Source organism: Astyanax mexicanus, chromosome 19 (assembly GCF_023375975.1).
Source record: "Astyanax mexicanus isolate ESR-SI-001 chromosome 19, AstMex3_surface, whole genome shotgun sequence".
Lineage (NCBI taxonomy): Eukaryota > Metazoa > Chordata > Actinopteri > Characiformes > Acestrorhamphidae > Astyanax > Astyanax mexicanus.
This window is the reverse complement of record NC_064426.1, coordinates 27,450,505-27,464,864: the sequence shown is the minus strand read 5'-3', so window position 1 is coordinate 27,464,864 and position 14,360 is coordinate 27,450,505. Positions and strand designations below refer to the sequence as shown.

The 14,360-nt window shown below is 36.2% G+C and overlaps 1 protein-coding gene and 5 non-coding genes across 6 annotated transcripts in view; 5 read left to right on the top strand and 1 right to left on the bottom strand.

Annotated features, from left to right (window-relative positions):
- Positions 1 to 6,384, bottom strand: part of lasp1 (LIM and SH3 protein 1) — a 29,076-nt gene extending 22,692 nt beyond the window's left edge. Inside the window, exon 1 of the mRNA XM_022672325.2 lies at positions 6,098 to 6,384. Coding sequence (XP_022528046.1) covers positions 6,098 to 6,166 — 69 coding nt within the window. The 5' untranslated portion in view covers positions 6,167 to 6,384. The remainder of the gene's footprint in view (positions 1 to 6,097) is intronic.
- Positions 6,385 to 8,403: 2,019 nt separating this feature from the next.
- trnac-gca (transfer RNA cysteine (anticodon GCA)) lies at positions 8,404 to 8,475 on the top strand. Its single transcript has one exon. It is a non-coding gene; the product is annotated as a tRNA-Cys (tRNA).
- Positions 8,476 to 10,350: 1,875 nt separating this feature from the next.
- On the top strand, positions 10,351 to 10,422 carry trnac-gca (transfer RNA cysteine (anticodon GCA)). Its single transcript has one exon. It is a non-coding gene; the product is annotated as a tRNA-Cys (tRNA).
- Positions 10,423 to 10,750: 328 nt separating this feature from the next.
- Positions 10,751 to 10,825, top strand: trnac-gca (transfer RNA cysteine (anticodon GCA)). The gene has a single exon. It is a non-coding gene; the product is annotated as a tRNA-Cys (tRNA).
- Positions 10,826 to 12,706: 1,881 nt separating this feature from the next.
- On the top strand, positions 12,707 to 12,778 carry trnac-gca (transfer RNA cysteine (anticodon GCA)). Its single transcript has one exon. It is a non-coding gene; the product is annotated as a tRNA-Cys (tRNA).
- A 219-nt stretch (positions 12,779 to 12,997) lies between these two features.
- Positions 12,998 to 13,069, top strand: trnac-gca (transfer RNA cysteine (anticodon GCA)). The gene has a single exon. It is a non-coding gene; the product is annotated as a tRNA-Cys (tRNA).
- Positions 13,070 to 14,360: the final 1,291 nt, after the last annotated feature.

The following is a 14,360-nucleotide window of genomic DNA, read 5'->3' as shown; positions in this document are numbered from 1 at the left end:
ACACAGATCACATCTTACAGCACAACTTACCATATCTAACCTGCACAGTAACATTTTTCTGATGTCAACAATCAGCTATTAATTCAGCTCAGAATACAGTGAACATTGCCAGTTAGCTGACAGCATCAGCAGTTAGCATCAGCAGTTAGCATTGCCAGTTAGCATTGCCAGTTAGCATTGCCAGTTAGCATTGCCAGTTAGCTGTTAAGCTAATTCGCCATTTTTGGCTTCAAATTGAAAGCCACCAGGGTTGATAATTAACATAAATAAAAACAAATATGCTAAAATAATAAATAACATCCAATTTTATTTATTTGGATAATACTTAAATCTCATTTTAAAACATTTTAAGCAGTGCTGGTATGTTTTATTATTACAGAGCAACATATTTCAGCTATTAATTTACCGTTTTAAGACATATTTAAATAGCCTAGAATCTAAAAATAAATAAAAAAATAACCCCTGACATGTGTAACCGTCTTTTATAAATTGTTTTGTAATTTTTTTTCTTTTTATGTAATTTAATCTGTTACTTACTAATTCATTGTGAAAAAATGGAATTCATTTTGATTAGGTAATAACAGAGCATGTCAATATTTGGATACATCTCCTGGCAGCACTATTAAAAACCTAAAAATCCAAAATGGGAAGAAAAAATGGTTAAAAACAAAAACAGAAAAAAAAAATTAATTTGCCAAAAAATAAAACAGATTTCATAGGGCCCTATTGTGTATAAAATTGTACAGATTTTTTATGGTTTTTACTGAATGTTTAACAGTGTTATACTAAAGGTTATTCAAAAGTTGCAGGACGCTTTTATGTCAGAAAGGGAAACGAAACCAAAGGGAAAACAACATATCTGAATACCCCAGTAATTAATGGGTGAGAGGGCCTATCTTTTAGACTATGTCCAAAACATGGCCGCCATCTAGACAAATGCCGCCTGTGACTTTTGACTCACCTTGTATTTGAAAATTCAACATTTACTGTGTTGCAGTAGCAAAAAAAATACCAAAATATTGGGATATTATTTAATTAAGAGCCAAATTGTATGGCTTTCGCTTAAAAATGCACTGAATGCTTAAGTGGTCCCAGCAGTCGTAATTCATGATTATTCTGACCAAAGCTACTCTGTCTGACAGCAATCGATTTCTTTAAAGTCCATTACACACATTATCACTAAGCCTCTGAGCTCTCTCTCTCTCTCGCTCCCTCTCGCTTGCACAAGGCCCCTGTACATAATAAAGTTGACCCCACCCTTGCAGAAATCTCAGGCTATTTTCTAGAGAAGGCAGTGACTGTAAAGTGTTATTTTCACCACAACAGAAAACTGCTATGCTGAAGCGCTGTGGAGGGTGGGGTAGGAGTGGAGCAAGACTTCCTTTGACAACTAGGCCAAATGATAAATGTTTTGTAGTAGCCGAGTTTATGGCTAAAGTTGAAGGTGCAACACATTTACAGCCGTATTTCCTCTACAGCAGCCCTGCAATGGTCATGCACTATTACACCAGAACCCAGCAGCCTTGTAATCAGACTTCCGTAGCTTCAGTGAGATGTTATACTTTAGGTTAGTTAGAGTTTATAAACCTTTTGTCTACTATCAGTCTTTAGTTGAACATAACCTACACAGATTGCACCTAGACAGAGCATGCTTTCCTCTGCTCTTTAGCAAAAAAGCACTGCTTAAAAAAGAGAAGTAACTGCACTTTATACACTTACTGCCTTCCTCAATTTTATGTTTACAACTTAAACTTTGACTAAGGCCTTTTTCACCTCTTTAATTCATTTGCTCTGGTCTAAATCAGTTAACAAGTTTATAAATGTGGTATTTTTTCCCCCTCTGGTTTGGTTGTTGCCTGGCAAACGTTTTTAAAGCAGCTAGCTGAACACATTCATCTGGAGAGATGTTCACAAAACTTTTAACATATAGTGTATTTCATCATGTTTCTTTTTTGTCTACACCTGCTAATACAAGATGTCACAGACGAAGCATTTATTAAAATAGTATTATATTATCCGGTAATTTTATTTTAGTATAAGTTGCTTTGAAGAATAGTACAGCAACTTATCTTACAACCCACCTAAATCAGTGTAACATTTAACAAATCAATTTGAGACTAAATTTGAAAATAGAATATTGGAATTTAATCCCAAATGTTCCATTTTGTATAAAAAAAGAGTTTTTTTTCCAATTTATTTATTTTCTCAATTCTGTCTCTCACAATCTGAATCTGAGGAAAAGAATTTTAATACATTTTATGATTTTTCCATTTTTGCATATTGTAACATAAATCTGACGGTATAACCCAACCTACTTTTGCTGCAAAATAAAAAAAACGAAAATTAAGTCATTTTTTTTTGCATATTCCCTAAAATTTAAATTCTAAGTGTCAGAAATAAAAAAAATCTTCTTTACTATACCAAGTGAACAACATTTAGTAATGAAGGTTTACACCCAGTTTTCTATTCTCAAATGTATACTTAAATAGTCAGAAAATCAAACAAATAAATGGTACACTGACCCCCATAATTCATACTTTTTTCTCATCTTACCCAAATTATTACATGTTCAGCGAAAATCATAAAGACCTGCATGTGGTCCCATTATACACTGCAAAATTAAAGATGCTTTAAAGGGTTCTGAGAGTGATGCTAAAGAAGAACCATTTGGTTCTCTGTTTAAAATCTTGGTGCTTTAAAATAAAATTTAGTGGAACTGAAGATACATTGCATAATATATCAACCGAGGGAGTTGCACACCGGCTCATGGTTCAGGCTAAAGAACCTAATATTTGAACTTTTTGACACTCAGGGTTTATTTTTTACTGGTGGAAATGCGTAGAAAGGTTCCACCAGTTCTACATTGGTGGAAACTCAACATCTATGACATTTAAATGGCCTTTAGTTTTTACCTTTGTCTTCTATTAGCAGGTAAACACAATAAGGAACATGCTATAAAATAAATAACTGCACCTGAAACATGTAAAGTAAAAGGATCCCATGGTATAATATCTGGAGTGTTTTATATTTATACTGTACACCAAGATGAAAGCGTGAGTGTACGCCTGCTTATGATAAGGTATAAACATGATTAATATGATGACAGTCAACACTAACAGTCAGGACAATTGGACATTATAAACCATTTATTAGTAAATTCTGGCTTAATGCATATATCCAATATTTCTATCTACGTATCTGCCACAAAAATATTTGGCAAATTTATAAAATGTTTTTAAAGATATCCACTTAGACTGACTACACAGAGAAATGTGTACATATGCAGTCAAATGAATGAAATCTAGCTAAATATTCTACTATTTCAGAGTACAATAATAATGTCATCAAAAATCAATGTAAAATATCGGTAAAATCTGATTCCATGCATTGCTTAAGGTAATTCCGCAAGTTATAGTAATTTACAATGTCTCAAGTCAGGACACTAATCAGCAACTACCAGCCTTTATTCATCATGTTCATCATGAATACTAACAGGATTTCATTTTACCTGTCCACTGTGCCTCTATGTCAGAAGTTACATGCTAATTGTAAATGAGAATCCTCCATACTTAGAAAATATCTACAGTAATAGAATACATTAAAATACATACTTAGCATTCTTTGTCCACACACAATAGTTATGCCACTAGGTACAATAGCAGTATCATTTTTCTGATTACAAAAGATCTGGCCTGACAACAAATCTAAACCAAAAGAACTGGCTGTACTTTTTCCTTGATTTGACCTGACACCATGACCTTCACCTGAGGAGGCCTCCTGTAGAGTCTCACTAAAAAAGACAATAAAAAATTTACTGTTTGCATTAACAACTAATCTAGATGCAATTTTGTGGGCACTAGACACCAACACAAACCAACAGAAAAGCAATGGAGGAGGGTTAAGGGCTGCTCTATCACTCTTACACACTTAGCTTGGTCACCAAAAATGACAGACACAACAGATTACATATTTTCTGGCTAAATATCACAACCTTTCTCTTTTAAATGTCTTTTATACATTTAAAGGGCAGTCTAATCCCACATTTACTTATTTCTATTGTTTTTGAAACAATAAAAAGCTTGGAACAGGAGCTGTAGACACAAGAAACAGAGATTGAGAGCATGGCAGAAATAATCATTGACTAATTGAACTAATTGGAAAAGCAACTACCAAAAAAAATCATTAGTTGCAGTAGGTTGTCACAATGCTGTCAGAATGTATTTGTCCTTTTTGGGGAAAAAAGGTTTCCTGTTTACATAACCTTCCCAAAGAAACAAAATGAAACAATAATGAAGGCAATTGGTTGAGTGAATGATTGGTGTTTTATGGCTACACTAAATATACCGCTTTAACACTGTTACTGCAATGTGTATATGTACAATAATCCAAACAGACTATGTGCAATGTCAGGTAAAGCAAACTGATATTGATGTTTAGTTATCATTATCCTTCACATATCTATCACAGATTCCGCCTACCCACTCTCTTATCTTTTCATTTTATTCCAATCCTGGATGCATCCATAGTGCAGTTTTTTAATACTATGATATGTAAAACTATTTATTTCTGTTTAATTTTTGTCCTGTGTTTTTATCACTTTATTATACACACCCACATATTAGGGCTGTCAACATTAACACGCCAGCGCATGTAGTTAATGTATTCTTTTTAGCTGCACAAATTAATCACACAACAAAATTGACTGAGCCTGCTGATGCATTAGAAGTTTTATTTAGCAATACAACACAGCAATGCTTACTGTTGAGTCCAGAAGGTAGATTACCTTTTACTTATGCTGAGGTGAATGCTCTCTTTTTCTTTATGCACATTCAACACACAGCTGTTGGCATGTTTCCTCAATTTAAGCTGCTGAAGGTGGAATATGGAGCTACACTAGTGTTTATTTTCTAGTTAAACTCAGTAACTCAGCACATTACAATAATATAGTTTAAAAAAAAAACATATAAACTACCCTATTATACAGTTAAGTAGAATATTGTTGTGATTAATGCAGGTATTCTTTAAGGGATTGGCACCAATAATACAAATCTTTCATTCACATTTAAATACCTATCAGAAGCTCAGACTTAAGAAAGAACAGTGAGAAGAACAGAAAAGAATACTGCAATGTAAGAATTGTTTTATACAATTCATCCTTAATATTAACTGACAGCACTGCCATCATGCTGGAGTGGGTGGGCGCCAGTCTGTAGTCTGAGCGTTTGTTTAGTAACCTAGCGTTAGTCAATTCAGCAGCAAAAGACAGACAGTGACACGTCAGATTCCTCCCTCCTGTACAGCACAGAGAAGGCCGCACACAGATACACACATTCTCTGCTTATTTCTATTGCTCTGTTCATAATAAATCATCTATAGCTACTAAGTTAACACAACTAGCCTTACGACATCACCTGTAACGCCAGTCCACATAGAAACACGTAGCTAACGCTGCACTCACATAGCTAACCTACATAACAGACACGTTACCCTGCCAAACTCCATACCTACATCTACATCTTCAGCCTATAACGTTCGCAAATAGCTATACTGCTATTTAGTTAGCTAGCAAATAAACTGGCTCTTATAGTGTAGCTACATACGTATGATAGCTAGGTTACAAAACAGCTGGATAGCGCTTACGTTAGCTTACGTTTAAGATAGCAAGCTATCTATCTACCAGCCTACGCTTCACTGCCTCCACCGTAACTAACGCTAGCTTAGCTTAGCCCGCTAACATTAACCTAACCTAGCTTACAGCTCAGCTGGCTGGGTCCTCCTCTTCCGTTCTGCTCGACCCGAAAAACAGTGAAAACCACGAAAAAAAGGACTGAAATGCCGCTCTAATAATAAACTAGCTATTTGTGCGGTTAAGTTAGCCATACGGCCATCATAATGCAGCTCTAGTTGCAGTACATTAATGCCTGGTTGATATTGGTAGTCCAGGTCCACAAACTATAAATCTGCCTCCACGTATTTGTTCCAACTGCCAAGACAGCTCACCTGCAGCAAAGCTGACCACACAGTTAGGACAAAATCCCGGGATGGATTTTTACTTTCTGGGCCCGGAGTACCCACTTCAAATTCCTGGTTCGCTTACCTTGTCGAGACAATTCACTTTTTCCGTAGGATACACGACTCGGTTACATCTACTACACAACGGGTTCATCTTTCCGCTGGAAAAATCAAGGCCGCAAATAAACACGCGAAACGCTCTTACCGAACAACTAATATAAAAACAAAAAGCGGTAATTCGCCCCAAAGTCTCCGCGGTTTGTCTGTAAATGTATCCAGTGCAGGCGGTGGCTGATGATGTTTTCACCGCTGGCTGTCAGCGAACGAGCGACCAGACTAGACGCGGAGGGCGCGTGCACGACGGGTGCGCGTGCACGACGGCGCAGCTGTGAACGCGCCCTCCATGAACAAGAAGGGGGCGCGCGTTTTTCGGTTTCTACGGTTTTCCCCCAGTAAAACTCTGCTGCCCGATACGAAAAAAACAGAAAGTACTGTTATATTTCGTAGAATTTATCACAATGGAGTGTTCCCATTATGTTTTGAGTTTAATTGGGGGCGAGATTTGTATTTAGCCTGAAAGAAATTTTAGTTTAGTTTTAGTAGTAGTTTTGTTAGCGTTGTAATCTTGTGTTCTTTAATGTTCAGTGTCAGTATGTCTATTTTAGAACACTCCTGCTGATAGAAAATATATATTTAATCTTTTTTTACAGTATAGCTCACCTGAAAATTTACTGTTTGGGATTATAAACACAATTTTCACATTTCTGTGCATTTGATCATTCTACAGATAATAAATAATTAGCTTTGTTTAGTTAAATAGATAAATAAAATTAATTATAAATACGATATAGATACAGCAAAAAAAAAATAACGTACACACGTAACCCTAGCTGTTCATAACTTTGGAGTATCAAGTTATATTTTTCCTTTTGATTTGGATAGAGACATTTCCATTACTACATGCCTTCTAAGTGAGAGCTAAATGCAGTGTAGTGTGTTTGAAAAGTGTGAACCCGCGCGAAACAGAAGGATCTGCGTTAGGAAAGAAAGGTACAGTATGAAGTTTAGAAGACCCGTTTATGGAAAATAACTGAGGAACTAATGAATTGCATAAATACATATATAGTTCATTCATTTAAGGCCCTATACTATGTATTTCTCATTTAAAAGCTTTGCCCTTTGATATTTTACACGGTGCCTTAAAGTTATATGGCCACCCCTGCGCGGCTAACATGTGTGCTGCCACGGTAACCATGACAACCAGCAGTGAACACGAGGCAGGAGCGCCTACTAGCGGCCAAAGTGTAGAACTGCGTTCAGTACATATATAGTGGGTTACATCCTGCACCTGTGTGTTATTTAACTATATAAAAAATGTGCACTTAACCTTAATGTATGTCAGCTGAAAATATATGTTTGCCAAACAAAGCAAATGGAGCCATTTTAAAATGACCAGAGATTTTGATTAGAATTTTATAGCTGCATTTTTCTACACATGTTCCTCTCACCAACTCCATGAGCATCTCTGGAAATGACTCAGAAACAGAACATTTCACAACAAAACACTCCAACAGATTTTTTTTTTATACCCTTATACTCTTATATATGAAATAAAATAATTGGTGGAATTCTCTGACACTTGAATATAATGATTGACAATTTAAGCTGAAAAAGATGAGAGCTAAGCATTTAACCAGTTACATGAGGTTAAATACTTGCTTACTTCACACAATTGCTTATGCGTTCCTTTGTAGTTATAATGTCTTCAGTATTAATCTATAATGTAGGAAATATTATAAATTAAGAAAAAAACATTAAATGAGAAGGGGTGTGTCCAAACATTTGACTGGAACTATAGCTGTATTTGTAGTAATTATGAAGTGGTGGATGTAGCAAATGTTTATGGAGTATTTTGTTACTTGTGAAGCTTAAAATAAAGAGGTAGAAGCAAATAGCAAAGTGCAGACGTACTTACTTTGCAGCAGCGTTCACCAAAACACACTACGCTGCGTAGGAAATATGAATTATGGGTAACGTAGTCTTGCACATGTCTAAACATACCAAAGTATTACAGTGGACACCTAAAGAAAAGGGGGTTGAAAAGTCACGTAGCCTGATTAACGCTAACTAACCAAGCTAGTTAGCTCAACTGCATGATTTGTGAGCTGGTCAAAGCTGTGTGGGGTTTTACATTTTTCAAAATATGTTCGTTAGCTAACTGAACTAGTTCTCGATAGCTAGCCAGTCCTGCTCCTCAGTTTGTATTTTATCCGCTTATATTTCTATTAATACCACAGTATCTGCAATTTAGATACAAAGTGTTCATATAATATTAGCTTAACTTAGCTTCGTGAAGATTCAAAGGAGTACGCGATCTCCCGTTTGCCACAAGGGGGTATAGCTCAGTGGTAGAGCATTTGACTGCAGATCAAGAGGTCCCCGGTTCAAATCCGGGTGCCCCCTCTTTTGGTCAAATGTTTTATTCAAGTTTTTAATAATATGCTCATGACAAAGTTACACACGAAAGGATGGACATTATTCTCATTAGTTTCAGTTGCTGCGTGCTATAGAGTGTGTAAATAGAGATAACTGGACAGTCTATGGGTAGCTCAATATGCTGGGACACAATGTGATAAACTGTATTTGATGGCACAATACAAAGTAAAATATTTTACTAAATATGCTTCTACAGATGAATACATTTTTACCCCCCTATAAATTATGATAAAAAGTTTTCTTGTGAGGTCATAAAGTGTAAAGTGCCTGCATAAGCTGTCTAGGGTAACACATTACAAATTATTATCTCTGCAGTAAAGTTTATCTTGTGCTGTCTTCATGGCCATGTTCAAGTTAATGCAATTTAAAATAAAGTTTCTGTTTAAGAATAGATTAGTTAATGGAAAACATTTAATGCAAATGTAGATTGTAGAGTGTGTATCACTGAAAGGGATGAAACCCTATTAGCTTATCCCACATCAGCTGGATCTTAAGCATTAGTTTGGGTAATGCTTGGGTAAGGGAATCAGTGCAAAAATATTTACAGTGACCTAAATGCAGATCTCAAACTTGGGCTGTCTTGGTACAAAAACACAGAACCTGAGAAGCTTCTTTCTTGGTAACAGAAACAAGCTATTTCACCTTAAATGGGCCTGCAGTTTAACAGCAGTACCTTTAGTATGTGGACTTCATCAAGAGTGTCGAAGCTTATTACCAAAGGCCTGGTATGGTACATGAAACTTTTATATTTAATTCAAAAGAAAATTAAGATGAAGAGCTTCCCTTTTAATGAACTGTCATTAAAAATTCTTTCCAATTGTGTTCCAACAAAACCTGGCTTATCAATTTTTCTTGATTCTAATAAAAGAAAGATAACAACTTCCATTGGCTACCAGTTTAGATTCGAGTACAAATTTTTATTTGGGTACTTTTGGCTAAGACTTGCTTTCGCAAAGTAAAATCAATGCATTTCAGTTCATTTCAATGGATGTACTATTCAACCGGGTATAGTTTAGTGGTAGAGCATTTGACTGCAGATCAAGAGGTACCCGATTCAAATCCAGGTGCCCCCTACATCAAGTCCCTTGCTCAGTGTGATTTCGTTTAGCAATGCATATAGGTTACCAATTTATAATTGGGTACTTTTGGCTGATGTTTGCTTTCACAAAGTAAAATCCATGCATTTCAGTTCATTTCAATAAACTTACAATACAAGGGGGTATAGCTCAGTGGTAGAGCATTGGACTGCAGATTAAGAGGTCCCCGCTTCAAATCCTGGTGCCCTCCATATCAAGTCCCTTGCTCAGGATCGTTTGTTTAGCAATGTGTATAGGTTACCAATTTATAATTGTGTACTTTTGGCTGATGTTTTCTTTCACAAAGTAAAATCCACGCATTTTATTTCATTTCAATAGACATGCTATTCAATGGGGTGTAGCTCAGTGGTAGATCATTTAACTGCAGATTAAGAGGTCCCCGGTTCAATTCCGGGTGCCCCCTATATCAAGTCCCTTGCTCAGGGTGGTTTCGTTTAGCAATGCGTTTAGGTTACCAATTTATAAGTGGGTACTTTTGACTGAGGTTTGCTTCCACAAATTAAAATCCACGCATTTCAGTTCATCTGAATAGACATGCTATTCAAGGGGGTAAAGCTCAGTGGTAAAGCAGTTGACTGCAGGTCATGCGGTCCCTGTTTCAAATCCGGGTGCCCCCTATATCAAGTCCCTTGCTTAGGGGGGGTTTCATTTAGCAATGGCTGTTGGCTGCCAGTTTACATATGTGTGTCTGGTTAAGATTTGTTGTTCCATTGTAGAATCCACACATTATAAGGTCGTCTTTGAAGGGGGTATAGCTCAGTGGTAGATCATTTGACTGCAGATCAAAAGGTCCCTGATTCAAATCCGGGTGCTCCCTATATCAAGTCCCTTGCTCAGGGTGGTTTAGTTTAGCAATGCGTATAGGTTACCAATTTATAATTGTGTACTTTTGGTTGAGATTTGCTTTCACAAAGTAAAATCCATGCATTTCAGTTCATCTGAATGGATGTGCTATTCAAGGAGGTATGGCTCAGTGGTAGATCATTTGACTGCAGATCAAGAGGTCCCTGGTTCAAATCTGGGTGCCCACTATATCATTTCCCTTGCTTAGGGGGGTTTCATTTAGCAATGGCTTTTGGCTACCAGTTTACATTTGTGTTATCTGTTACATTGTAGAATCCACACATTTTAAGGACGTCTTTCAAGGGGGTATAGCTCAATGGTAGAGCATTTGACTGCAGATCAAGAGGTCCCCGGTTCCGGTCCGGGTGCCTCATTCATCATTATTGCAAGAATTTCGTCACTGAATGCTTGTGTGGATTTTTTAGGAGTAGATTCTTCAACCATGGATGCAGCTCCTCTTCTTCAGAAGGTAGTGAAGATAAGTTAGCTAAACTAGTTAGCTGTGTTGTGTCCCCACAGCACCCCTATGTTTCTGTGCATAGCTGTCGACTTTTGGCCAGGAAACTACAGTATTTTACCCCTCTTTCCCACTGTCCTCCTGTGTTAATATTTTCCCTGTAAATTTCTGTATTATATAATAATAATAAAAAAAAAATAAAAAAAATCTGCGGCTCTCCAAACTAGAGCTGGGTATATGGCACAAAAAAAAATTCGATTAAAAAAAAAAAATCTGATTTTCGATTTGAATAATTTTTTTTAAATTTAAAGATGATAAAGAAATGGTTAAAAACTAGTTTTTATTTATTCAGTTTTTACTTAAATGTCCCCTTTGTGGTTAAAGTGCAACCAAAAAACAAATTCGAAAGCTAAACATAGTTTAGGTACTGACACAACGCACTCTCAAAAAAATAAATAAACCCACACTCAAGGAGAGAGAGAGGGGCGGGGGTGCGCGTGGGAGGGAGGGAAAGAGGGGCAGGGGTGCGCGCGCGGGAGAGAGGGGCGGGGTTAAGCTCAGTCTGAAGGACAGGAGTTAATATATACTGTCAATGATGCAAGTAGATAGAAGCCATTCCTGCCAAAAAAGGCGAAGACTTCATGTAAATATTTAGAAAAGTGTTTTAATTTAGGCTGTGTTATACATTACATATGTAGGTATGCCCACAGCACCATGTTCAACAAAGGTAGGCCTACCAGATTCTGATCATCTAATTGTAGTTTGTAAATGGTTCACAGATGGTTATTTTTTGTAAACCTGTCTTAAAATGTAAGGGATACTAAACCTTGGTTGGCCTTGTGGGATGGCTCAAAGTGGGCGGCGGAAAATTTCCCTTATTTTTTTATTTAAAACTTGACAGGTATGTTTCTGTGTACTGTTGGAGCTGATTAGGTGTAAATAGCTGTGAATAGGGTTAATTAGCCTGTTAACATGGTTTGTACTTTACATTGGCTTTTTGCTTTCTCAAATAGACACCTCAAACTTATTTGTGTCTCTATGTTGTTGGAATTAAATGATTTAAACAAATTAATCACTAATATGAAGTCTTTAAAAATTAGGATCCTGCTTCCAATGTATCAACTTTAAGAGCTGATTGTTCACTTACTGCCTAAAACAGCTCTGGAAAAAAATAAGAGACCACTTTGATTTCTGTGCCAGTTTCTGATTTTGCTATTTATAGGTATATGTTTGAGTAAAATGAACATTGTTGTTTTATTCTATTATTTACAGACAACATTTTATATTTTCATCTATAGCATTAATTTGCAGAAAATGAGAATTGTCTGAATTAAGCCAAAAGATGCAGAGCTTTTAAATCAAATAATGCAAAGTAAACAAGTTCATATTCATATTCAAGTTTTAAGAGTCCAGAAATCAATATTTGGTGGAATAAATATGTTTTTTAATCACAACTGTCAAGCATCTTGGCATGATCTCCTCCACCAGTCTTACACACTGCTTTTGGATAATTTTATGCCACTCCTGGTGCAGAAATTCAAGCGGATCTGCTTGGTTTGATAGTTTATGATCATCCATCAAGTTTTTAATTTAGTAAAAACAAAGAAATTCATCATTTTTAAGTGGTCTTTTAATTTTTATAGAGCTGTATTTTCCACCCTTTGACAGAAATCGTACATTATAGGTAAAGAAAACCAATGTCAGTTTTACCTCAGCTGTCAGAGATATTGCTGTTATTGCTTATTAGAATAGATGCAAGTTACATACTTCTCAATAGCTGGTGCTTGATTTCTTCCAACAAGGGGGTATAGCTCAGTGGTAGAGCATTTGACTGCAGATCAAGAGGTCCCCGGTTCAAATCCGGGTGCCCCCTAGGGCATTATGTTTTGTAAGGTAAAATGCTTCATTTCATATGTTCCACTTCCAAAACTTTCCACTATCTATAATAACATTCAATGTTTATCTGATATAGAAAATTGCCTGCTTGTTGGGACAAAACGGCTTAAAAAAATATATGCCATATCTTAAGTTATACAGGAAAGAATGATCCATGCCAACCTGATATTTTCAGGAGCTGTCCCACATCTCCATAGGGGGTATAGCTCAGTGGTAGAGCATTTGACTGCAGATCAAGAGGTCTCCGATTTAAATCCGGATGCCCTCTAGGACCATTTCTTTAGCATTATGGACAAAAGTGTATCTTTGACAATAGCAATAAAAATAATACAATTAATTAGTTTGTTTGTGTTCAGGCCTCTCAAAGGTCTAAAATCAATGTTTATAAGTTAATTTGATGTCCATATTGGACTCTATCTGCTCTAACACGCTTTCCTCTCCTCTAACGTTACACTGTAGAGCGACACCCAACAGAACAAATAAGAATGTGTGATTCATTGCTCATGGTGTGTTTGCTGTTGCAACACCCTGTGGTCTTGAGGCCTGTTGATTTTTTTAAACTGCAAATAAAACATTAAAACAGAAATACAAAAAGGTCAATACAATGTTTGTTATAGAAAATAATAGGACTGGGCGATATGGATCTAAAACTATATCTTGATATTTTTTTCTGAATTGTGATACAATATATATCTCGATATTTTTTTTTCATCCCATAAGGTAATATCAAAAAGATACTTTTGGTACTTTTATAATTCAGTGCCGTATTAATTTAAATATATATATATATATATATATATATATATATATATATATATATATATATATGTATATACACACATATAAGCATCTACAATATAATAATATATATATCAAATACAAATATATATAATTTTATATTAAACAATTCCATACATTAAATCTTTTTTTCCACTTAAAGTGGCCTTAAAACAACGGATATATAAAAAATTACATTGTGCTTTTGGAAAAAGAGCATCTAAAGTGCTAAAGAAAAAGTAAATAAAAAGTGCAGTTTGAGTTTTCTGTAAATCTGTGCTGAAACGGTGTCAGGTCTATTCTCATACCCATGTGAAGGAGCTGATTGGTCAGTTCAGGCTAGAGTGGGTGTGTCTGCTCTAAAGATCAGTGTTTAGTTCAGTGGTGATGCTTCAGAACATGAGACGTGCTGCTGTTTGGCTGAAAAGTCGGGTTCTGCCGTCACTGTGTGTTTTTATAGAGAACAGCGTCTGAATGAGCTTCGTATCACTCCTCCGTACGCGCCACACTTTATTTAGAACCCAGGCGATTGAGCTTTGAGATTCCTGCACTGCAAAACCTCTGTCAACGGCTAGTATAGTTCAAAATAAACCCTGTGAAAATGAACTAGTTCTCAGTAGTGGACCAGGTCCGCCTATTACTGACCCCCGCTGTACAAAATACCTTATTCTGCTGAATCCAAACCATCTGGAAATGAGCTGTAACGTTAGGTTTCTTGACCTACCATAGATAGACTGTTACCTGCCCTTTGATCCATCTCTGATAGATTGGCAACTGTCACT